At 41.6% G+C, this 24,009-nt stretch overlaps 4 protein-coding genes across 13 annotated transcripts in view; 3 read left to right on the top strand and 1 right to left on the bottom strand.

The window, feature by feature from the left end:
• LOC117807001 (butyrophilin subfamily 2 member A1-like) overlaps positions 1–3,965 on the bottom strand; it is a 6,186-nt gene extending 2,221 nt beyond the window's left edge. The window contains exons 1-3 of one of the 3 annotated variants that reach the window (XM_034676023.1): positions 3,894–3,965; positions 2,437–2,546; positions 1,917–2,258 (exon numbers count right to left, since the gene is read on the bottom strand). In XM_034676023.1, the coding sequence (XP_034531914.1) occupies positions 1,917–2,258; positions 2,437–2,539 (445 nt within the window). In that variant the 5' untranslated portion in view covers positions 2,540–2,546; positions 3,894–3,965. Of the gene's footprint in view, positions 1–1,916; positions 2,259–2,436; positions 2,555–3,889 lie in introns of those variants that run through there. The other 2 variants (XM_034676024.1, XM_034676025.1) reach the window with 2 other exon arrangements.
• A 2,416-nt stretch (positions 3,966–6,381) lies between these two features.
• On the top strand, positions 6,382–8,635 carry LOC117807050 (high affinity immunoglobulin gamma Fc receptor I-like). The gene is made up of 6 exons (XM_034676099.1): positions 6,382–6,494; positions 6,820–6,864; positions 6,970–7,227; positions 7,307–7,546; positions 7,783–7,908; positions 8,168–8,635. The coding sequence occupies exons 1-6, from the start codon at positions 6,464–6,466 to the stop codon at positions 8,212–8,214; spliced, it is 747 nt and encodes a 248-aa protein (XP_034531990.1). The 5' UTR covers positions 6,382–6,463; the 3' UTR covers positions 8,215–8,635.
• A 454-nt stretch (positions 8,636–9,089) lies between these two features.
• Positions 9,090–11,400, top strand: LOC117807049 (Fc receptor-like protein 5). The gene is made up of 5 exons (XM_034676098.1): positions 9,090–9,178; positions 9,873–9,917; positions 10,008–10,286; positions 10,368–10,613; positions 10,815–11,400. Exons 1-5 carry the CDS (start codon positions 9,148–9,150, stop codon positions 10,976–10,978), a joined length of 765 nt encoding a protein of 254 aa, XP_034531989.1. The 5' UTR covers positions 9,090–9,147; the 3' UTR covers positions 10,979–11,400.
• A 1,396-nt stretch (positions 11,401–12,796) lies between these two features.
• Positions 12,797–23,268, top strand: LOC117807047 (Fc receptor-like protein 5). 8 transcript variants are annotated; one of them, XM_034676096.1, is made up of 11 exons: positions 12,800–14,313; positions 14,565–14,609; positions 14,684–14,752; positions 14,849–14,953; positions 18,307–18,552; positions 18,678–18,815; positions 19,066–19,116; positions 20,028–20,102; positions 21,662–21,733; positions 21,860–21,954; positions 23,024–23,268. In XM_034676096.1, the coding sequence occupies exons 1-11, from the start codon at positions 14,283–14,285 to the stop codon at positions 23,033–23,035; spliced, it is 939 nt and encodes a 312-aa protein (XP_034531987.1). In that variant the 5' UTR covers positions 12,800–14,282; the 3' UTR covers positions 23,036–23,268. The 8 variants fall into 8 exon arrangements, with proteins under 8 accessions (XP_034531988.1, XP_034531987.1, XP_034531984.1 ...); XM_034676093.1 differs by having other exon boundaries at positions 14,684–14,953; XM_034676095.1 differs by lacking the exons at positions 12,800–14,313; positions 14,565–14,609; positions 14,684–14,752; positions 14,849–14,953 and adding exons at positions 17,446–17,586; positions 17,841–17,885; positions 17,956–18,234 and having other exon boundaries at positions 18,307–18,474.
• Positions 23,269–24,009: the final 741 nt, after the last annotated feature.

The following is a 24,009-nucleotide window of genomic DNA, read 5'->3' as shown; positions in this document are numbered from 1 at the left end:
AACCAACCGTGTGCGAAAATGCTGCTATAGGCTTAGACTGGCACACTGGGATCCTGTCTTTCCCTCTCTCTCCTCTCTCTGCCTGTCTCTCACTTTAACTCTCCCAGGTGTCCTCTTTGTAGACCACATTGAGCCTGATGTTGAACCACAACATCTAGACTTGTCAGATCAGGACTAGATTAACCTGGAGGGGCTTTAGACTCTTTATACATAGATTGGTTCTGCATCAGGACCTGGTCCAATGTGGTCTAGCCAGATAAAACACAGCCGCAATGCAGAATGAAGGTTTCACAGATCTGAGACAGTCTTTTTAGGATGTCTGGACACCCTCTTTTTTAATCTAGACCAGATCAGACAAGTACAGGTTAAGTGGATTTGGACCTTATTGGAGGACCCCCTTCTGGTCGGTGGTATAGATACCCGAAGATCAGAACCAACCGTGTGCGAAAATGCTGCTATAGGCTTAGACTGGCACACTGGGATCCTGTCTTTCCCTCTCTCTCCTCTCTCTGCCTGTCTCTCACTTTAACTCTCCCAGGTGTCCTCTTTGTAGACCACATTGAGCCTGATGTTGAACCACAACATCTAGACTTGTCAGATCAGGACTAGATTAACCTGAAGGGGCTTTAGACTCTTTATACATAGATTGGTTCTGCATCAGGACCTGGTCCAATGTGGTCTAGCCAGATAAAACACAGCCGCAATGCAGAATGAAGGTTTCACAGATCTGAGACAGTCTTTTTAGGATGTCTGGACTCCCTCTTTTTTAATCTAGACCAGATCAGACAAGTACAGGTTAAGTGGATTTGGACCTTATTGGAGGACCCACTTCTGGTCGGTGGTATAGATACCCCAAGATCAGAACCAACCGTGTGCGAAAATGCTGCTATAGGCTTAGACTGGCACACTGGGATCCTGTCTTTCCCTCTCTCTCCTCTCTCTGCCTGTCTCTCACTTTAACTCTCCCAGGTGTCCTCTTTGTAGACCACATTGAGCCTGATGTTGAACCACAACATCTAGACTTGTCAGATCAGGACTAGATTAACCTGGAGGGGCTTTAGACTCTTTATACATAGATTGGTTCTGCATCAGGACCTGGTCCAATGTGGTCTAGCCAGATAAAACACAGCCGCAATGCAGAATGAAGGTTTCACAGATCTGAGACAGTCTTTTTAGGATGTGTGGACTCCCTCTTTTTTAATCTAGACCAGATCAGACAAGTACAGGTTAAGTGGATTTGGACCTTATTGGAGGACCCCCTTCTGGTCGGTGGTATAGATACCCCAAGATCAGAACCAACCGTGTGCGAAAATGCTGCTATAGGCTTAGACTGGCACACTGGGATCCTGTCTTTCCCTCTCTCTCCTCTCTCTGCCTGTCTCTCACTTTAACTCTCCCAGGTGTCCTCTTTGTAGACCACATTGATCCTGATGTTGAACCACAACATCTAGACTTGTCAGATCAGGACTAGATTAACCTGGAGGGGCTTTAGACTCTTTATACATAGATTGGTTCTGCATCAGGACCTGGTCCAATGTGGTCTAGCCAGATAAAACACAGCCGCAATGCAGAATGAAGGTTTCACAGATCTGAGACAGTCTTTTTAGGATGTCTGGACTCCCTCTTTTTTAATCTAGACCAGATCAGACAAGTACAGGTTAAGTGGATTTGGACCTTATTGGAGGACCCACTTCTGGTCGGTGGTATAGATACCCCAAGATCAGAACCAACCGTGTGCGAAAATGCTGCTATAGGCTTAGACTGGCACACTGGGATCCTGTCTTTCCCTCTCTCTCCTCTCTCTGGCTGTCTCTCACTTTAACTCTTCCTGTCCCATTAAAGTTACTAACCATAGACCTTTCTGGAGTCCCTGAGCTCCCTTGTCTCGTAGGTTCCTCCACAGTTCTTCAACTTACCAACCACAAGTTGAACAGTAGCTTCCTTGTTCGGTGTTGGGTTGTAGCATCCGTATTTCCCTTCATCAGAGAGTTGTACTCTCTGGAGTTTCAGGGAAACGTCTCCATGTCTGAGTTTGCTGGTGGACACTGAAGTCCTCCCCGCAAAGGACGGGTGTTTTTTGGTGTCTAGTTCCACGCCGTCTCGCCAAACATACACAAATCTGGGATTCAAGTCAGGTCTCCTCCACTCCACAGTCATTCCAGTGGCATCCTCAGCAGGTTCCAGATGGCATGGTAATATGACGTCCTCACCAAGTATCGCCACCACTGGCTGTGATGGTGTAACGACCAGAGACTGACCTGACAGCAAAGATTGAGAACACAGGCTCTGAGTGTGATGGTTCAACTTAAAATGATGTGGACGTATCTAAAAATGGCTTGATTGAGTTTATTTCAATGTTTTTACTAAGAATGTTAAGATTGGTGTCATCTGCATAATGTTTGAAACTCAAAAAATTATTATTATTGAAGTCTTTACCTGCACAAGTCTGTGTAAGGAAAAGAAAGACAACAGTTCCATGGAAAACCCTGAAAGCTCCTTGCTGAAGCGTGGCGGGATATCCATCCTTCAAACGAACCATCCTTGAACTTTGAAAATTAAAAAAAACATAAACAACAAAAAGTTAAACTCTCAGTTAAACTCAGTTCTATAAAGAACGAGTACAACTCCAATTCTAGAAAACACCTGAGGCTGTGTAAATGTTAAAACAACTTGAAATTCATGGTTTGCAAATCATTCTGAAGCTGTATTTAAATGAAGGTAACACATAGCCAAAACTTCAAATGTTGAAAATAAAAAATGTTATTGTTTTATGAAAAATATGAGCTCATTTTAAGTTTGATGACAGCCACAGTGTCATGAGTTGAGGTTTATTGTTTTTATGTATTTATTTATTTATTTATTCATTATTATTATTATTATTATTATTATTACTTTATTATTATTATATTTTTAAACATTTTTTTTTTTTTTTTTTTTAAACATTTATTTATTTATTTATTTTTTTAAACATATTTTTATTTATTTAATTTTTTGAACATATAATTATTTTTTATTGTTTGGGCCTTTTTGCCTTTATTTGATAGGACAGCTGAAGAGAGACAGGAAATGTGGGGAGTAGAGAGTCGGGGGGAAGACATGCAGGAAATGGTCGGCGACCAAAAATCAAACCGGGGCCCCCTGCGACGAGGACTGTAGCCTCTGCATGTGGGGCGCTTAGACCGCTAGGCCACCAGCCCCCCTGTTGAGGTTTACTTTAGTGTTTCTTGCCTTGGTTTGTCTCCCCTGTGTGTTTAGTGATCCATGTCTCATAGTTTCTTGTGTTTCTTAGTCTTGTTTCCTGTTTTATTTTGTAGTTCTTAATCCGTGTGCCCCTCCCTTTTGTGTTCCACACCTGCATTACTCTGTAATTAGTTCCTCTGTTTCCTCTGTCCTTGATCATTTTATATCTCTTTTGTTTTCTCTCTGTTTCATTTGGATTTAATTCTTGGACGTTTTTAGTAATTTCTGTTTGTACCTTTTGTTATTTTGTAATATGACGCCCGTTTTCACTCGGTACAATATTAACAGGGTTCATATAAATCAGGTCAGCTGACTCTTACTCACACACATTACTCTGATTCACAGGAGAACCACAGTAAAAGCACATTAATCCATTTAGGCAGCATGTCCAACTTTGAACCATATAAAAAATTCTACAGTCAACATGTTTTTAGACTAAGTGTGTTCAGGTGTTCAGTCACATGCTTATCTAACAGATATCCAATGTGTCGCCTTTTCTTAAAAATGGGAGGTAAATAAGATAACTAATAACTATTCAGAGCTTTCATCTCTGGTTAATCTTTGAGTTTTGTTATTCTGCTGGGAAGCAATATAAGAAGACCTTTATTATGTATTCCATTTATTAAGTAAAATAAGAAGTGTTACTGACCTACCTGTTGGCTGGTTCAACTCATGCAGACGGAGAGAAATGAACCCTCACTATCAAAGTCCAGCACACGTCACATGCCTCACAGTATATCAGGTTAATGTCTAACTGGAAGCCACTCCTTTATCTTGCCTCACCGGTCTTAAAAACTGGATGAGCAACAATTCTGACAAACTCAACTGCGATACATCTGAACTCCCTCCTCCCTTCCACCCAGAACTTCTCACTGAGCATTGACAACCAAACAATCACACCCTCCCCTGTAGTCTGTAACCTTTGCATCATCCTCAACCCCACTCCCTCCCTCAAACCACACATCAGAAACATCACCAAAACATGCTTCTTCCACCTCAGATCCTCTCTCTCCTCCAGACTGGACTACTGCAACAGCACCCTTTAAGGCCTTCCCTCCACTGACCTCCAAAAACTCACCCACTCCCTCTCCAGAGCTCACATCACACCCATCCTCCAGCACCTCCACTGGCTCCAGATACAGCACAGAATCCACTTCAAGATCCAGCTCATCACCTCACCTCGCCCCTCATACCTGGCGACACACAGAGATTATCTTGTGATCGACATTGGGGTCAGGTGTCTGCCCATCATCATTCTAGCATTGCAATTTTAAGCATTTAATCCATTCATCCATCCATTATCTTGACCGCTTATCCCGTGAGGGGTCACGGGGGGCTGGAGCCTATCCCAGCTGGGTTCAGGTGGAAGGCAGGGTACACCCTGGACAGGTCGCCAACCTATCACAGGGCTAACACAGAGAGACAGACAACCATTCACGCACACACTCACACCTATAGGCAATTTAGAGTGATCAATTAACCTGGTGAGCATGTTTTTGGACTGTGGGAGGAAGCCTGAGTACCAGGAGAGAACCACGCATGCACGGGGAGAACATGCAAACTCCAACCAGGAACCATCTAGCTGTGAGGCAACAGCGCTACCCACTGCACCACCGTGCAGCCAAGCATTTAATCATGCAGTTATTATCTTTAAGGCCTTATTTATGAGTATGCATGCTCCACCAGGAGTTGGCAGTTGTGCTTCTTTTTCGGTGCGGTTCATTTTGTCATGAAACACATCAAGGAACACCACACGCCTGCACATACAGCCATTCATCTCAAGAGCAGTGAGGACAAACAAACAAAAAGAATACACACTCGATGACTAATGACTCTGTCAGGAGAAGCGTTAATAAACTCAGTAGAGTCAGCGCCACAAACATACAGTATCTCACATAAGTGAGTCCACCCCTCACATTTCTTCTAAAGATGAAGCACAAGAAAGTCTGTAAACAGTTTACTAAAGACAAGCAGACTAAGGACATGGATTACTGGAACCATGTCTCGTGGTCTGATGAGACCAAGATAAACTTACTTGGCTCAGATGGTGTCAGGCGTGTGTGGGGGCGCCCAGGTGAGGAGTACAAAGACAAGTGTGTCTGGAGTGTCATGGTCTGGGGCTGCATGAGTGCTGCCGGCTCTGGGGAGCAACAGTTCACTGAGGGAAGCATGAATGCCAACATGTACTGTGACACACTGAAGCAGAGCATGATCCCCTCCCTTTTCAGAAACTGGGCCGCAGGGCAGTACTCCAACATGATAACGACCCCTAACACACCTCCAAGACGGCCCCTGCCTTGCTAAAGAAGCTGAGGGTGAAGGTGATGGAGTGGCCAAGCATGTTTCCAGACCTGAACCCTATTGAGCATCTGTGGGGCGTCCTCAAACTGAAGGTGGAGGAGCACAAGGTCTCTAACATCCACCAGCTCTGTGATGTCGTCATGGAGGAGTGGAAGAGGTCTCCAGTGGGAACCTGTGAAGCTCTGGTGAACTCCATGCCCAAGAGGGTTCAGGCAGTGCTGGAGAATAATGATGGCCACAGAAAATATTGACACTTTGGGCCTAATTTGGACATTTTCACTGAGGGGTGTACTCACTTTTGTTGCCGGGGGTTTAGACATTAATGGCTGTGTTGAGTTATTTTGAGGGGACAGTAAATTTACACTGTTATACAAGCTGTACACTGACTACTTTACATTATATCAAAGTGTCATTTCTTCAGTGTTGTCCCATGAAAAGATAAAATTAAATATGTGCAGAAATGTGAGGGGGGTACTCACTTTTTTGAGATACTGTAGCTCAGTAGTCTGCCATGGCTGGAGGTTTCTGCCTGTTAAAGGAAGTTTGTTTGTCCTTTCCACTGTGACTTGCTATGTGCTGCAAACTGCTCTTCTGTGTAAACAGTCGCTAAGTTCAAGGACACACTCTTTATTTGTTTCTACATTTAACCCTGAGGCTCAGACATCCGTCTTACCCTAACCCCCCCCCCCCTCCCTCCTCTCACTTCAGGTCTGCTTTGACATCTGCGTCCACCATGATATATCTTTATTGACCACTGACACTATTTTTACCATAGTAGAAGCTCTGCCTCTGACGTTTTAGATGTACAACATGCTGTCTTTTTTTCATCAGCATCTCATCAAAGCCACACAGGAAGAGACTCTGTCTGTCTGCCCTCCAGTGCACTTAAGTATGATGGTCAAACTGTCAGCAGCAAAACATCATGAAGGTCGCAGCTTTCCACTTTGGGCTATGTGAGTATTTATTCCAGTACGGTACCATGCACAGAAAGGATGGAAATGTTTTGAATTCTGGCACGAACAATTCTATGTCTATAAACAGACTCTTGGAACTTTCAGATAAAACCTTCCTGATAGGAGCTGTGTTAGGATTCTTCTGTGTTGATGTTGATCGGAAAAGCATCCCACGGTTATGAAGCCGAGGGAGCTTAATTGATAGATCTTGTATTTAATTTCAAACCATTTCTCAGAGGTCCTAAAAAGAGTCACGTTGGATTACTCTGGATGGATGCTTTTTATATAACTTTGTGATGTTTAGCTCCTCTCTTTGTCTTCCTAGTGATGACGGCGTTCATGCAGCTGGGTAACCGTCCTCAGAGAGTCGGTGCGTTCCTCTCTTTGTTTCTTTTGCAGAAGTTTTGTTGCCACTTCTTAAATCAACATCAAACTCCTTCACGCCTCTTGTGTTTTTTGTTCTGTGTCGTCTCAGATGCAGCGTTTTGGATCATTCCTACCAAACTGCAAGTCTTTGAATACGAGTCTCTCTCTTTTCAATGCATCGGTGCGACTGGGTGGAAAATCGTAAGGAAGACAAAAGCCAACACTTCATCTTGCGGTTTCTCCAAGTGGGGGATTTTAGACGAGTTCTCCTGCACTATTAAGGACGCTTTCCAGGAGGACAGTGGAGCGTACTGGTGCGAGGCTGAAGGAGGGGAACGCAGCAGCTCTGTTAACGTCACCGTCACTGGTATGTTTCCACTAACACAGATAGATGTCCTCACACTCATGTGGAGCATTAAATGACCGTCTTAATACTTGTCTTTCAGCTGCTCCCGTCGTCCTGGAGAGTCCTGCCCATCCTGTCCTGGAGGGAGAGACTGTGATAATACGCTGTAGATCCAAACTGATGTCTTCAAACCTCACAGCCGAGTTCTACAAAAACGGCCTTTTCATCGGGAGGAGCTTAACGAGCGAGATGACCCTCCTCAGTGTTTCCACGTGTGATAAAGGACTCTACAAGTGCAAGATCAGGGAGGAATCAGCAGAGAGCTGGCTGGCTGTCAGAGGTGAGCTACAAAAGATTCGTGCTGCGTTCTGTAAACACAACCGGTGGAGAGAGCACAGAGCCGGACCGCAGTGGATCGGAGTCGGACCGGACACGGATCTGGTGGAAGTTTGATGTTAAAGCAAAGGAGAGGCACCTTGATAATTGGAGGATCTACCTCCCACACTACTCTTGAAAACTTTACTCACCAAAAAGCATGCCTTGATTCTTTGGTGTTACCTTCTGTTGTCTCTGCAGCACAGCACCAGGAGAGTCACTCCTCCTCAGACGTTGTGTTCGTCTTCTTTAGAAACGTTCTCCCCGTCGTGATGATGATTCCACTTCTGCTCTTACTGGGAATTCTCAACGGCTGGAAATTCAGAGGTAAACAAAAATTCAAGTCTATCATGTGTTAAAAAATATGAGAAGTTTCACAAAACTAATTTAAATGCAAAGATAATGAACCAGCCAATATCTCATTGTGTTTTCCATAACCGTGTTGGAATAAGAATTTGATAAGCTGTCTAGTTTTCCCATTATGAAAACCTTGTGAGGAGAAACGATGTCAGAGAGCAAAGGGACTGATATGTTTTATAGATGTGCTGTGCTTCAAATAATTGTAATACTAATTTATATGTTTTAGGGTTCAGATGCAGAACTGACATATGTCTTGACTGTGTGAAGATTTGAAGCCTCCCAGAAATGAGGTGCAGCTGACAAACCACATCTGTATTACCATGACTGTCCACTTTTTCATAACCCACCTTGACCACACCTCTGGGGAACCACCACAGCCTCTCTGATCGCCTATCAAACAGACTGTGCGGCTTTTCATGGGCGTGCATGTAAAATAAGTCATGCAATATAATCCAATGAACTGTGACTCTCTTCCTTGTGCTTCCTCTCCCTTTGGAGTTGTTCTTTAACTTTTATATGATGATGTGATGTCGTAATGTTCAGAAAGAAGGGAAAGAAGAAAGACATTGTGATGTTGTAAAACTCTTTTGCAACAGTAGGCCGATGATGAAGCTTGTACAGCAAATCTGAATGTATCTAACAGTGATTAACAGTTTTATTAAAATATGTACAAGACATCTTTTGTGCAAATGTAGTGGATGTGTACTCTTTATTTCTGTTAGCAACAGGAGCCAATCAGGTCTCTCACAGAACAGGAGGACAGGATACCACAGACTCCACAGACTGACTCTGCTGTACAGGTGTTACCACTCAAGTCTGCAGGGGGCCCCAGCAGAGGGCGCTCAAGTTACTTACAGTACATCTGTTTCAGTGGAGAGGTAACATTGATAAAAGAGGATACGAGATGGAAAGTGGAATCATCACACCGTTACACAAATATGTCATTGATTTGTAAACGCTGTAATGCAGAGGGCAGGACTCTCACACACAAGATGCATCCATCATTACATTTACCTCACGTGTCAGCTCTTGAAGCTCCACCTTATGATGCTGTAACTACTGAGGTTGTTTCTGCTGTTACTGCAGCTGTTTGTGGGAAACGTGTGTCTCTTTTAAAATTAGAACAACAACAGCCGAGAGAAGCCACACAAGAACAGACCCTTCCTCACGTACGCTTCATTTCAGTTTGATGTTCAAACCGTCAGCATGGAGGTCAGCGGTCTCTGCATCAGACTGTGTGAGTACCACTCTGTCACGTTTAGGTGAAAGTGTATAAAGTTACTATGTCGAGGTTGTTTTAAGTTACGTACATGAAGTTAAATTCAGTTTTTGATGTTAAATTCTTTCAGGGAGGAATTGTATTTTTTCTGTACCAGTTAAGAGATTGAACAGAAAACCCTCTGACCCTAAAGGAGAGCTGTAGTATCTCTTTGAACTAGAGATGGGCTCTTTGAAGGGAGCCCAATCTTGTGGATCCCATTCCTTTCAAAGAGCCGTTCATTAGATTGACTCTTTTTTTTTCTTTTGGCCTTTTTGCCTTTATTGGATAGGAAAGCTGAGGAGAGACAGGAAATGTAGGGAGTAGAGAGCGGGGGAAGACATGCAGGATCGGCCATGGATCAAACCGGCAACCCCTGCGACGAGGACTTTTGGCCTCTGTATGTGGGGCGCTTAGACCGCTAGGCCACCAGCACCCCGACCGACTCATTTTTACATTCATTTTTAAGAAACCAGCCTCGGGGTGACTCAACTAATGTGGAGATTAATCACTGGGAGGAATGATAGAGTGAGATTTGGATCAGAATCACTCAAACGTAGACATCCCACCAATTTATATTCAACATATTCTATCTTTTCTCCTGGAGAAGAGATTTTGATCTTTGATCTGGGAATATTCTCGTTGAATTAAAGGTTTAATTTGCTCTTTTCAGTGATCCACATGTTCATCCTGATGTTTGCACATGCTCACAAAGTTGGTAAGTACCGCTTAGTGATGTGATTCAAAGGTTTTAGATCTGAATTCTGGAGTTTTGTATGAAATAAAAAGACAAATCTCTTTCTTTCAGTCGTCTCAGATTCGGTGTTTCTTCATCCTGAACCAAACAGACTGCAGTTCTTTGAATACAAGCCTGTTACCTTCCATTGTGAGGGCTTCTATGGCTCAACAGGACTGAATGTTGTCCATCAGACCAAAGGGAAGTTACCTTCATGTTCTACTAAAACTACAATGTCATCCACCGTGTCGTCCTGCACTCTTAGAAATGTTTATCTTGAAGACAGTGGAGAGTACTGGTGTGAGTCTGGAGGAGGGAAGAGAAGCAACAGCATCAATATCACTGTAACTGGTATGTTTGCATTAAGACAGTGTTTTAGATAAACTCATCCTTTGTCTTATTCAACATTAATATCAAACATGTGTTGTTCAGCTGGTTCTGTGGTCCTGGAGAGTCCTGTCCTCCCTGTGACGGAGGGAGAAGCTGTAACTCTACGCTGCAGGAACAAGACGACGTCATCCAACCGCTCAGCTGAGTTCTACAAAGACGGCGTCTTCATCAGAAGCAGCTCTACAGGACAGATGGTCTTCCAGAGAGTGTCAAAGTGTGACAAAGGATTCTACAAGTGTAGAATCTCTGGAGGTGAAGAATCAGCTGAGAGCTGGTTGGCTGTCAAAGGTGAGATGCTGAGGAGTTTAACACATTTTGATTTCTCTGAGCATCAATGATAGTTTCTAATCTTCTGTTAACATCTTTGTTTTTATCAAGACTTGCTTCATCCAACCGAAGCTTTGTGCTTTTGATTTGTGTGAAGTTTGAGTTGTCCACATTGAGCTCTTCCATAACATTGTATTGTTGCTGCTTGTTTGGACTTTACAGGACTTGGTGTTGTCTCCGCAGAGCTCCATTCCCCCTTGAACTTTTGGTTCATGGTCTTCAGAAACGTCCTTCCTGTTGTGATGATGTCTCTGCTGCTGCTGATGCTGGGATTCCTCCACTGTGGTAAACGCAGAGATATACAACACCATCGTACGTCCACTTAAACAGAAATCTAGAAGCCAAATGAAGGCGACAGCGGGCTTAAAGACAAGAGATAACTGAACCTGTTAATATCTGGCTGTTTTATTTCTGCACGTGCTTCATTGTGTTTTCATGTAAATAACCATGTCCCATTTTTAATGTATATTTGTGCCAACAGATGATGATGTTGTACTCAAATTAAGGCTTTCAGTGCCAACACCTTTACCATGATGTGATTAAGGTCCCAAATCAACCCTTTTTAAAAATTTGTTATGCTATTTTGATATTTTGGCACACCATAGCTAAGCCGCAGTGTCTTCCTGCTTCCTCCTGAGCTCAACACAGGTGCAGCCCATTAGAGACTGATCTGAGCGGGCATCACAAAAGCTAACAGAGCACAATATGTGACCTTTAAAACTCTGCTTAAATGGCAAAGATGTTGAATTTAAACATCCAATTAACATTTGATTAGTTGGAATTTTAAAAATGAATCATTTGAAAGTCCTAAGATAATAAAAAAAATACTGTTAATTTTCAGTGTAAGCATCATGATGTCTTCCCTTTGTGTTGTAAGACAGCTCAGGCTATTTACACAATTATAAGTGATAACTAATGAGTAATTTACAACTTTTAAGCTGTCAATGTTTTGTGCTTTTTGAAGAATCTCACAACTGGAGTTACAAAAATATTTTCTATCCTGCAACTCTGATTACATATAGGCAAGTAGGCAAGTCTAACATGTACTTGTAATGTGAACATATTGCACTGTGCTGTTTGGATAATAAAGAAATATATTAAAAAAAATATTTGATTCTTTCATCCCTGCAAAGATTCAGTTACAGCAACCATTGCAACTGTTTCTATCACTGAACATATGAAGGGTGTTATTCTGTTTATAGCATGACCACTCGCATTTTACTGACTGCCTAAAGTTAGAATATCAGCTGCAGTCAGTGAAGTTCAACACTCACACTTTGTGCACGTTCAAGATTGATAATGAAACATGATACGTTATACTAAAATACATAGGTCGCAGAGGAGGTTCCTGACTGATGTGGTGGTGTTGTTAGTTTTTGTGTAGCTCCACCAGCTCCTCAACTTTTAACATTTCACAGATCGTTTTTAAAACAGTCAGAGTATATTTGTTCATGGTTTCAAACAAAAACATAAAATAAACCCTTTCTGCCCTCCTCACAATGACTTTTGTTTGTTTGTTTATTGACTTAGCACTGTAAAACAACACAAGAAGTTAGTCTACTTCCTGACTGGCCTTAGCTTAGTTCCTGACATACGTTAGCTTAGTTCCTGACAGTTGTTAGCCTAGTTCCTGACAGTTGTTAGCCTAGTTCCTGACAGTTGTTAGCTTAGTTCCTAACAGTTGTTAGCCTAGTTCCTGACTGGCCTTAGCTTAGTTCCTGACAGTTGTTAGCCGAGTTCCTGACAGTTGTTAGCCTAGTTCCTGACAGTTGTTAGCCTAGTTCCTGACAGTTGTTAGCCTAGTTCCTGACAGTTGTTAGCCTAGTTCCTAACAGTTGTTAGCCTAGTTCCTGACTAGCCTTAGCTTATTTCCTGACAGTTGTTAGCCTAGTTCCTAACAGTTGTTAGCCTAGTTCCTGACTGGCCTTAGCTTAGTTCCTGACGGTTGTGAGCCTAGTTCCTGACAGTTGTTAGCTTATTTCCTGACAGTTGTTAGCTTATTTCCTGACAGTTGTTAGCTTAGTTCCTGACAGTTGTTAGCTTAGTTCCTGACAGTTGTTAGCTTATTTCCTGACAGTTGTTAGCTTATTTGCTGACAGTTGTTAGCTTAGTTCCTGACAGTTGTTAGCTTAGTTCCTGACAGTTGTTAGCTTAGTTCCTGACAGTTGTTAGCCTACTGTCTGACAGTTATTAGCTTATTTTCTGACAGTTGTTAGCTTAGTTCCTGACAGTTGTTAGCCTAGTTCCTGACAGTTATTAGCCTAGTTCTTGGCTGGCCTTAGCTTAGTTCCTGACAGTTGCTACCCTAGTTCCTGACTGATATTAGCTTATTTCCTGACAGTTGTTAGCCTAGTTCCTAACAGTTGTTAGCCTAGTTCCTGACTGGCCTTAGCTTAGTTCCTGACGGTTGTGAGCCTAGTTCCTGATAGTTGTTAGCTTATTTCCTGACAGTTGTTAGCTTAGTTCCTGACAGTTGTTAGCTTAGTTCCTGACAGTTGTTAGCCTACTTCCTGACAGTTATTAGCTTATTTTCTGACAGTTGTTAGCTTATTTCCTGACAGTTGTTAGCTTAGTTCTTGACAGTTGTTAGCTTAGTTCTTGACAGTTGTTAGCCTAGTTCCTGACTGTCCTTAGCTTAGTTCCTGACAGTTGTTAGCTTATTTCCTGACAGTTGTTAGCTTAGTTCTTGACAGTTGTTAGTCTACTTCCTGACTGTCATTTGTCTAGTCATTACCCTTGTTCCTGATAGTTGTTAGCCCAGTTCCTGACAGTTGTTAGCCTAGTTCCTGACTGTCCTTAGCTTAATTGTTGACAGTTGTTAGCTTATTTCCTGACAGTTGTTAGCTTATTTCCTGACAGTTGTTAGCTTAGTTCTTGACAGTTGTTAGTCTACTTCCTGACTGTCATTTGTCTAGTCATTACCCTTGTTCCTGATAGTTGTTAGCCCAGTTCTTGACAGTTGTTAGCCTACTTTCTGACTGTCATTTGTCATTACCCTTGTTCCTGATAGTTGTTAGCCTGGCTTATATTAGATAGAAGTGTTCAGCGAAAGCTAATACATTGCTATGCTTTATCCTAGCTTTGCATACCTACTAGCATGCTGTTGGCCTCTTTGTCTAGTTGAAGCCTGCCTAGTCTTCCTGCTTCTAATGCAAACTGCTTTGACCCCTCTCCTTTCTGCTGTGCCTGAAGTGTCAAATGTATCGTCACTGATGCCCACTCTGGTCTTTGCTGCTTCTCTTCCTGAGTGGGAAGGTGTGCTCTCCCCACTTCAGACTTTGGCAATAGGAATATGGAGACACAAGGAGCTCCCAGAACAGAGCCATAATATCAAATATAAGTTATTACATGCAAATAATAAATTCTCTGTGATGAGGTTGGTCCTGACTGACTTAGTTTTGAGTTAATAAAAATGTTTATTAATGGTTTCACCTCACATTAGTCTGCTTTGTTCTTTTTCTACTAAGCTTGATCCTTGTGACTATTTCTGCCCTGACAGCTGCTCTGTCTGTGGTTAATATGTTTTCTATCTAAGAGACAAAATTAGGTTCGCAAAACCGAACTGAGCCATAAAAAAAGACCCCTCTGCTCACACACGTTTCATTTCAGTTTGAGGTTCCAACAGTCGACATGGAGGCCCCCGCTCTCTTCATCAGCCTGTGTGAGTATGAGTTTCTCACAGAAGTCGTTGCAGGGAGGGAGGCTGTAAAATGTCACTGGTTTAATGTAGATGGACTTGTGCTGTGAATGGGTTTTTCACATCAAAGGCTTTGAACCCAATACTGTAGATTACAGATCTGAGATATGACGGACAACATGCTAACAAGCTGTAGCATCTGTAAGAACACAAAGAATATCAAAGCTTCAAATGTGACTCTGTGATGCCGAGCTCTTTTCTTTTGTTCTCTCCAGGGCTCCTCATGTTGTTCCCACTGTGCACACATGTTCAGACACTTGGTGAGTATGAATCAGTCGGTTGTTTGTGTTATTTGGAGCTACAAACTGATTCTTTGTATGTCTTCGTATGCCAGATTCGGTGTTTCTTCGTGTTGAACCGTACAGACTGCAGTTCTTTGAATACGAGTCTGTAACCTTCCAGTGTGAGGCCTCCAATGACACAACAGGATTAAAAACTGTCCATCAGACTGAAAGGAAATTCTTTTCATGTAACACTAAAACTACGACAAAATCAACAGTGTCGTCCTGCACTGTTCAAAGTGTTTATCATGAAGACAGTGGAGAGTACTGGTGTGAGTCTGGAGGAGGGAAGAGAAGCAACAGCATCAATATCACTGTAACTGGTATGTTTGCATTTGGACAGTGTTTTACTTGAACTCATCCTTTGTTTTATTCAACATTAATACAAATCATGTGTTGTTCAGCTGGTTCTGTGATCCTGGAGAGTCCTGTCCTCCCTGTGATGGAGGAAGAATCTGTAACTCTGCGCTGCAGGAACAAGATGACTTGGTCCAATGTCTCAGCTGATTTCTACAAAGGCGGGATCCTCATCAGAAGCAGCTCTCCAGGAGAGATGACCATCCATAGAGTTTCAACGTGTGATAAAGGACTCTACAAGTGTAGAATCTCTGGAGGTGAAGAATCAGATGAGAGTAAGCTAGCTGTCAAAGGTGAGACACACCAATGTTTATCTCTGCAGATCAATTGCAAAGTTTATGAAATGATGTTGAATCTCATCACCCCACTTTAAGAAAGAAAAGCTTGTCATTGTAAGTAACAAATGTCACATTGTTTCATCACTGCATTTAAAGACATTAAGAATTATATTTTGTATTCTTTGAAGCACGAGACCAAGAGAGGAATCACACATCAAATCAACCTTGCTCAGATTGTCCCTCCTCTGATCATCCCTCCTCGGATCTTTTCTTCATCATCTTCAGAAACGTTGTCCCCGTTGTGATGATGGCTCTCCTGCTGGTGTTGCTGGGACTGCTCCACTGTGGGAAACTCAGATAAACAATAACATGTCCACACAAAGTAAAGGATAAAATTGGCTCAATGGCTTTTGCACATGTTTGAACTTTCCATTTTTATGTATGCAATGACGTCCCTTTAATATGCACTGTAAACTGATGATTATGTACATTGCAGGTCAACAATAACAGAAACATAAATCAACTAAATATGTTGTAAATCTGTCAATAAGAGGTAAATAACAGCACACCTTACTTTTCAAAGACATTTATGACATATTGGTGTATTTACCAAAGATTTTAAATGATTCATTTATGCTATCATGATCTAGCCTCTATTGTGTCTTGTGCTGTTGATATATAAAGACATGAAGATTCTACTTTTGTCCACTTTGACCACACGTGACAGAACATCTACAGGCCACAGCATAACTAACATGCATCTCTGAGCATCACGTGTCACTTCCTGTCTCACTTCTTCTATGTACAATTACATAATAAACATTTATAAATGTAACATGATCCTATTGCACTGTCATATCTTATTCTTTAACATCTGTAAAAGGTAAATTACATTGATGCATATGTTTAATATTTTGTTTGTCTATCTAGAATATTTAAAAATAAATAATCAGATGAAAAACTTTGACTGGTACATTTTAAATGTTGCACAGCAGGGGGCAGAATAGGACTTGTTTCATTATATATGCTTGAGAGTTGTTTTAAGGGCCTGTGTGTGTGTGCGTGTGTGTGTGTGTGTGTGTGTGTGTGCGTGTGTGTGTGTGTGTGTGTGTGTGTGTGTGTGTGTGTGTGTGTGTGTGTGTGAGACAGATAGATAAGATAAGATGTCCTTCATTCGTTCCACAATGGGGAAATTTAAGTGTCACAGCAGCAGACAGTGCAAAAGAGTATAAAGCAAACAAGAGCCTATAAAATATCAATTATTTAAAAGTTATAAGCAATTAAAATTAAAGAAGTAAAAATGAGCATACCTTACAACATATATACTCAATTAAATCAGAAAATTTACAAATATTTTCAAAACCAGTGACATGGTGAAAATGTGCACAGACTTGTAGCCTAGTATAAAACAATGTTCAGAACAGAACTGAGAAGATGAGTAGAAAAAACGTAATGCACATGTAAGAAGAGAGGGGTGAGTAATTATTGCATGTTAATAAATAGACGGCGTAGATATTGCACTTGAGTCCCTTTTGGTGAGGTTATTGTTGTTGATTATAGAGTGTGACCACTGCAGGAAGAAAAGACCTGTGGTATCTCTCTGTGAGACGCCACGGGTGAAGAAGTCTGTCACTGAACGAGCTCCTTAGTGTTGTTATGGTCTCCTGGAGGGGGGGTGACGTGTTGACCATCAGAGAAGACAGCTTTGCTATCATCCTCCTGTCAGCCACCACCTCCACAGGGTCCAGTGGGCAGCCCAGGACAGAGCTGGCCTTCTTCACCAGTCTGTTCAGCTTCTTCCTGTCAGCAGCAGAGATGCTGCTTCCCCAGCAGACCGATTGACAGAGTCAAAGAAGGACTTCAGAAGAGCCCCCTCCACACCAAAAGACCTGAGTCTCCTGAGCAGAAAGAGTCTGCTTTGTCCCTTCTTGTAGAGTGCGTTGAAGTTGACAGGGTAGGATAGTAATTCTTTTCCATCATGAAAACCATTACCACTGTTTGATATATACATTTAAAGAGCTTTACTCTGTTGAAAAAGGCCACTTCCCCATCACCCCATTCAATGTATTGTACCTCACTATAGTCTGCTTCTTTCTTTTGCTCCACCCAGTGATACTTAGCTGAAGAAGTGAGACTGTTTCCACCATGACAGCAGATCAGTTTGTGGTAAACGTGTTTTTTTCTATCTTAGAGACAAAATTAGGTTTTGAACATCCGAAGAGAGCCACACAGGAAGACACCCCTCCTCACCTACGCTTCATTTCAGCTCCACGCTCAAACAGTCAACATGGTGGTCACTGCTCTCTGCTTCTACTTCATTGGTAAGAATACATTTACATAGACGTTGTTTGACTTCTGGGAGGGTTGTAAGATAGTAGTTCTGTATGAGGTAGATGGACTTGTGCTGTGAATGGGTTTTTCATATCAGAGGCTTTAAACCCAATACTGTAGATTACAGATCTGAGATATGACGGACAACATGCTAACAAGCTGTAGCATCTGTAAGAATACAAAGAATATCAAAGCATCAAATGTGACTCTGTGATGCAGAGCTCTGTTATTTTGTTCTCTCCAGGGCTCCTCATGTTGTTCCCACTGTGCACACATGTTCAGACACTTGGTGAGTATGAATCAGTCTGATGTTTGTGTTGTTTGGAGCTACAAACTGATTCTTTGTGTCTTATTTTCAGTTGTTTCAGATTCAGTGTTTATTCGTGTTGAACCAAACAGACTGCAGTTCTTTGAATACGAGCATGTAACCTTCCAGTGTGAGGGCTCCAATGACTCAACTGGATTAAAAATTGTCCATCAGACCAAAAGGAATCTTACTTCATGTAACACTAAAACTACGACAGAAACAACGGTGTTGTCTTGCACTGTTCAAAGTGTTTATCATGAAGACAGCGGAGAGTACTGGTGTGAGTCTGGAGGAGTAAAAAGAAGCAACAGCATCAATATCACTGTAACTGGTATGTTTGCATTAATACAATATTTTCATCCTTTGTCTTATTCAACATTAATATAAAACATGTGATGTTCAGCTGGTTCTGTGATCCTGGAGAGTCCTGTCCTCCCTGTGACGGAGGGAGAGGCTGTGACTCTGCGCTGCAGGAACAAGACGACATCAACCAACCCCTCAGCTGAGTTCTACAAAGACGGGATCCTCATCAGAAACAGCTCTACAGGAGAGATGACCATCCATAGTACTTGTAAGTGTGATAAAGGACTCTACAAGTGTAGGAACTCTGGAGGTGAAGAATCAGCTGAGAGTTGGCTAAAGGTCAAAGGTGAGACACACCAAAGTTTAAACTATCACTGCATATGTGTTTTAAAAAGCTGCTGAAGCTCCACAGATCTTTTGTAAAATGTCTGCACATTTCCATAATGTCAAACCTTGTCATGTTTCTTAAAGTAGCAGGAAATTCAACATTTTCAGGAGATCCTGCACCGACATGTCCCTCCAATTCAGTCCTGATCGTTTTCAGTGTTTTGTTGGCGCTGCTGTGTGTGGTTGGATTACTTCACCTTGGCAAAGGTTATTGGCACAGAGGTACAGTTACAGTTCACTGACAACTTTCACCCTTTGGGGGTTTCATTACTGTTGTTGTGCTGCAGCTCCCATGGCATGTTTTAGAATTTAGACTTTATAAGAACTGGGGCAAAAATACGGCACCATCAAGACGACTGCAATATGTATACACCAGGACGCAGATATATTTGCTGTGTCTGTGTCTGTGTGAAAAACCTTTTCCTTGTTTTCTGTTAATGCTGAATCTTTTTTTTGCTTTCATGCTCTGCAGTATCGCTCAACCTACCCATACCTCCATTTCCCTCGTCTGAGAGTCCAACAGGTACGTGCAGATACAAACAGTATGCTGGTATCAAATAGGTTAGAAGGAAATAACTTTGAAAATCAAGGCTCTGAAATCAGGAAAACAGAATAAAACGCAAAGTTAGGGACTTCATAAAGTACAAACAGTGTTTGGAAAGCCTGAAAGAATAGATTTCAGTCTCTTCTCACTGGAAATTATAAGAAACACTCCATCCATTATCATATCATCAGTATCAGAACAATGTAGATTAGCTTACAGACGACTGAATTCAAAACTCAGCCTGTTCTGAGAAAGAGAAGTTTGCAGTTGTTGGATTTGAATGTTTGACATGAAAATGTGTTTTTTTTTATTTTGGTAACACTTTATATTAACTACACACTTTTAAGCATTAGTTATGCTTAACTCATCATCTGTAAAGCATTGTTCATACATTAATACTCACTGTGTTTTAAGCTGCTGCTGGTCTGAAATCTCATTAATGAATGCTTTGTAAAAGTCCTCACTTTAGATCAGCTCACAAAACAATGAACAAACAGCTTATAAGTCCTTTATGACTACCTTAATTAATCATAATTTGTTCTGAATTAGATGTTCACTAACCCTTACTAAATGTTAGAATCATAACCTGTAAATGTGTTTATAACTGGTTTATAATGACCATAATAGCTCATTTGTAATTGGTGAATCCATCATTTTTAAAGTATGATCAAAGAGTTAGTTAACACATTATAGAGAGTCATATTCATGAATAATAAAACATATATAACTGTGTTTATACATGATATATAAATGAGTATTAATGCATGAACAATGCTTTACAGATGTTGAGTTAAGTATAAACTAATACTTAATTAATGCTTAACTAATGCTTGTGATGTGTGTAGTTAATATAAAGTGTTACCTTAATTTTTAACATTTTTGTGTCCCAGTCCCTGTAGAGGCCAGAGTACCTGATACAGCCAGGGACCTGTATGCTGTGGTCCCGAAAAGCAGGGAGCTGAAAGGTACCTCACATTATTTTTGAATTTGATTGAATCTTGATTTCACTCTCTTTTTTTCAATGTATGAGTGAGACTGTAAAGCACAGCCATAAAACTTCCATATATTTTATCTCAAATAAATAAAGCACGGTCAAAAAGTTACAAACGTTGAGTTCAGAGGGGGTTTTAATATCTATTCTGCATAAAAGTGAAAGTCTTTTCTGAGAAATGCAGTAACTAAGAGGTGTGATGCGGTGGTCGGGCTGAATTTCAGTGCATGCTCTCAGAGAGAGGGAGGGGAAGGGCAAAGTACTCACCAGATCAACCGCTCAGTTTATGTAAAGCTCGTAATGCATTTAACAAAAATAACAGGGTGTCATCTGCATAGTGAGGAATCATGCATATAAATATACAGTTAATAAAATAGCAGTAGTGTACAGAGAAATGCAAAAGTAATCTCATTTTCAAAGTCTTAAGCTTAGCTCTGAATAAGACTTGGTATGATCTATACCAGGGGTTCCCAAAGTGTGGGTCGGGACCCCCTGGGGTGTCGTGAGATATTCTCCAGAATGTTTTTTTTTTTAAGTTATCAAATAATAGTACTTTTTACCCATTATAGTAAAAAATATCAACAAAAATAGTAGCTAAACTTGAAATAAAACCTTGTAAATATTAAATGTAATGAGTTTTCTGCCTTTCTTTGTTTCCAGATGACTCCTGAGTTCAGAGTTAGTGAACAGTTAATTATCTAAAGCATCAGTAGCAGCAGGTTCATTCATAACACACAGGAAACACAGACACATGCTCATATAGGTAGGGTCATTTTCTGCAGACCATCTAAATGAAGACACATTAAATCACTTTGAGGGACAGTGGGGGTCATGAGTCTTTGGGATCTATATTTTAGGGTTCACGGGCTGAAAAGTTTGGGAACCCCTGATCTATACTAGTTAAAGCTATAGTGCTTTAAAGGGAAGTTGTATGCAACTAAAACTTTGTTTTAATAAACTACACTACTATCTTCTTTGCTCATACTACAAACAACTGTGGTTCTTTAACTTTTCTGCAATATTGTGAATATTGCTGATCCCAGAATTTCAAGGTAGTCCAAGCAGTAGATTCACACATATTCAAACACATTAAAACCAAGCAGCAACCTCTGATCTTTAGAAATGAAGCCAGTGCAGAAGCGCTAAAAACTAGTGTTCACTTAAAGCTGCAGAAAAAAACATAATGTTCTGGGTTGAATGTACGAGGAGTGGAGTTTATCATAACTTCTTACTATTGAGGAAATTAAGATTATGAAAATTACACAATTAGGGGAATGACTGACTTGACTCACACTGCAGCTGTATTTGGGATTCTAAAGGAGCGCCTCAACTCCACCTCTTTACTGCATGTTAAAACAACTAACAACTAACCTGAGTCAGCATTTAAAATATGGCACCCTTTTCAGAAGCCAATGAGAGACATCACTGAGACTTCCTCCATGTTTAACACAGCCTGTGGTTCAACCTTAGCATGGATTAATCAAATTAATAACCTCACATTATCATACATTGATTAACCCTTTCTTTTTCCAGCAGATAACCGTGGCTTATCATCTGGAGCCCTTTACTACACTTTGGACGACACAACTGATACTCAACAACAGGGTGAGACTAATGCTACATCCACATGTTTATGGATGATTTTTTTTTTTTAAACTGTGTATGGAGTGATGAATTAAAAACAATATCTATTTACATAGTAACATTTGCTGTAATCTATTTTCAAAATAGAGCCAGGAGTATCCAACACCACAGCGACAGCAGGTTACTCATCAGGTACCAGCCGACCTTTAACACAGGACTCCTTCTACTCCATCATCCAGCAGGTGAGACCGATGTCAGGGCCGGATTTCACAGTTACATCTCTGTGAAATGAGTAGCAGAGGGAACATTCCCTTTATATACATTTCTAAATATGTATGTAATCGAGGACAGTGAGTAACACTTGAACCATAACTTGATTTCTCATGGCTTCAATAATAATAATAATAATCTTTATTATCTGATTAGGGATGAGTTCCAGTGACCAGCAAGAACCCCGACTGGTTAGGGTTAGGGATGAGGTCCAGTGACCAGCAAGAGCCCTGACTGGTTAGGGTTAGGGATGAGGTCCAGTGACCAGCAAGAGCCCTGACTGGTTAGGGTTAGGGACGAGGTCCAGTGACAAGCAAGAGCCCCGACTGGTCAGGGTTAGGGATGATGTCCAGTGACAAGCAAGAGCCCCGACTGGTTAGGGTTAGGGATGATGTCCAGTGGCCAGCAAGAACCCCGACTGGTTAGGGTTAGGGATGATGTCCAGTGGCCAGCAAGAACCCCGACTGGTTAGGGTTAGGGATGAAATCCAGTGACCAGCAAGAACCCCGACTGGTCAGGGTTAGGGATGAAATCCAGTGACCAGCAAGAACCCCAGCTGGTTAGGGATGAAGTCCAGTGACCAGCAAGAACCCCGACTGGTCAGGGTTAGGTATGAAGTCCAGTGACCAGCAAGAACCCCGACTGGTTAGGGTTAGGGATGAAATCCAGTGACCAGCAAGAACCCAGACTGGTTAGGGATGAAGTCCAGTGACCAGCAAAAATCCGACTGGTCAGGGTTAGGGATGAAGTCAAGTGACCAGCAAGAACCCTGACTGGTTAGGGTTAGGGATGAAATCCATTGACCAGCAAGAACCCCGACTGGTTAGGGATGAAGTCCAGTGACCAGCAAGAACCCTGACTGGTTAGGGTTAGGGATGAAATCCAGTGACCAGCAAGAACCCCGACTGGTCAGGGTTAGGGAAGAAGTCCAGTGACCAGCAAGAACCCTGACTGGTTAGGGTTAGGGATTGAGGTCCAGTGACGATCTGATGTTGTATCTGATTCCTTGTGTTTGTTCTGTAAATGTGACGTGTCTTGCAGGTTGAGGAGTGACTTCTGACTGAAGCATGGCTGGAAAAAAGATGCTCCATTTTTACCAAGTTTACAAAAGAGCTTTTATATCAGTGAAAATTGACAAGTGACACATTAAACCTCAGCTGTTGTAATGAAAATGTAAATTATGGCTAAAGTAGGCGGTCTTTTGGCCCTCTTCCTGTTTTCATTGCAGTCAAGTGTTTATTGAATTTGTAAAATGTCTTTGAATTAATAAATGTACTTCGAGTGTTTCTGAGTTCTTCAGTTATCTGTTGCTGTGTGTCTATTTTTATGATGCATGTGTTTACTTTAATCTCACAGTGAAGCTTACTTGTTCAAACACGTTCACAGAAACAGAGCTGCAGCAGCTCACTGTGGTCAACCGCCAACTCTACGGTGTTTCATTAAGTGTGTTCACAGAAATAATCCTGTGAACACACCATACGAGGATGCATTTTCAACATGTTGAGTTCCTTTTGATCTTGATGCATAACATCACTGTCTCCTCAGGGTCTTTTTTTTAGTACATGCAATCATTATGACAACATTTAACAGATAACGTTTTACGGTTGAAAGTATTGGTCATTGTTCACGGCATATTGTGAAATTCAACACCTATTTCAGTTGCTCATAAGTCCAAATATGCACAAAAATATCTGCAGACACACCTGCAAGCATACTCATCAGCAAGTGAAGATGTGATTCCTGCCATTTGAGTCAACTCAGTCATTCTATAGGCAGGTGTGAGCTGATGCTGGGACTTCTCAGAGGTACTTAAATGAATCAAGAGATATTTCATACAACTGTTCCTTGTTTTGCAAAGATCTGTGAACTATTCCTCATCAGCACAAATTGACTTAGGCTTGGCAACCGGAGAGTCACCGGTTCGAGTCCCAGCATGGATGAAGTTTGGCACGTGGACTGGTGGCTGGAGAGGGACTAGTTCACTTGTCTGGGCACTGCCAAGGTGCCCTTGAGCAAGGCACCGAACC

Source organism: Notolabrus celidotus, chromosome 23, assembly GCF_009762535.1.
Source record: "Notolabrus celidotus isolate fNotCel1 chromosome 23, fNotCel1.pri, whole genome shotgun sequence".
Classification (NCBI taxonomy): domain Eukaryota; kingdom Metazoa; phylum Chordata; class Actinopteri; order Labriformes; family Labridae; genus Notolabrus; species Notolabrus celidotus.
This window is presented reverse-complemented; position numbering and strand designations above follow the sequence as displayed.

What these genes read in the sequence shown, in the direction of transcription:
- LOC117807050 (XM_034676099.1), top strand. Translation starts at nt 6,464, where the DNA reads ATGAAGGTCGCAGCTTTCCACTTTGGGCTAT. An exon ending in AGCTTTCCACTTTGGGCTAT is followed by an intron (nt 6,495 to 6,819) that starts GTGAGTATTTAT and finishes TTGTCTTCCTAG; the next exon opens with TGATGACGGCGTTCATGCAG. An exon ending in GAGCTGGCTGGCTGTCAGAG is followed by an intron (nt 7,547 to 7,782) that starts GTGAGCTACAAA and finishes TTGTCTCTGCAG; the next exon opens with CACAGCACCAGGAGAGTCAC.
- LOC117807049 (XM_034676098.1), top strand. Translation starts at nt 9,148, where the DNA reads ATGGAGGTCAGCGGTCTCTGCATCAGACTGT. An exon ending in TGCACATGCTCACAAAGTTG is followed by an intron (nt 9,918 to 10,007) that starts GTAAGTACCGCT and finishes TCTTTCTTTCAG; the next exon opens with TCGTCTCAGATTCGGTGTTT. An exon ending in GAGCTGGTTGGCTGTCAAAG is followed by an intron (nt 10,614 to 10,814) that starts GTGAGATGCTGA and finishes TGGACTTTACAG; the next exon opens with GACTTGGTGTTGTCTCCGCA.
- LOC117807047 (XM_034676090.1), top strand. Translation starts at nt 17,553, where the DNA reads ATGGTGGTCACTGCTCTCTGCTTCTACTTCATTG. An exon ending in CACACATGTTCAGACACTTG is followed by an intron (nt 17,886 to 17,955) that starts GTGAGTATGAAT and finishes TCTTATTTTCAG; the next exon opens with TTGTTTCAGATTCAGTGTTT. An exon ending in GAAAAGCAGGGAGCTGAAAG is followed by an intron (nt 20,103 to 21,661) that starts GTACCTCACATT and finishes TTCTTTTTCCAG; the next exon opens with CAGATAACCGTGGCTTATCA.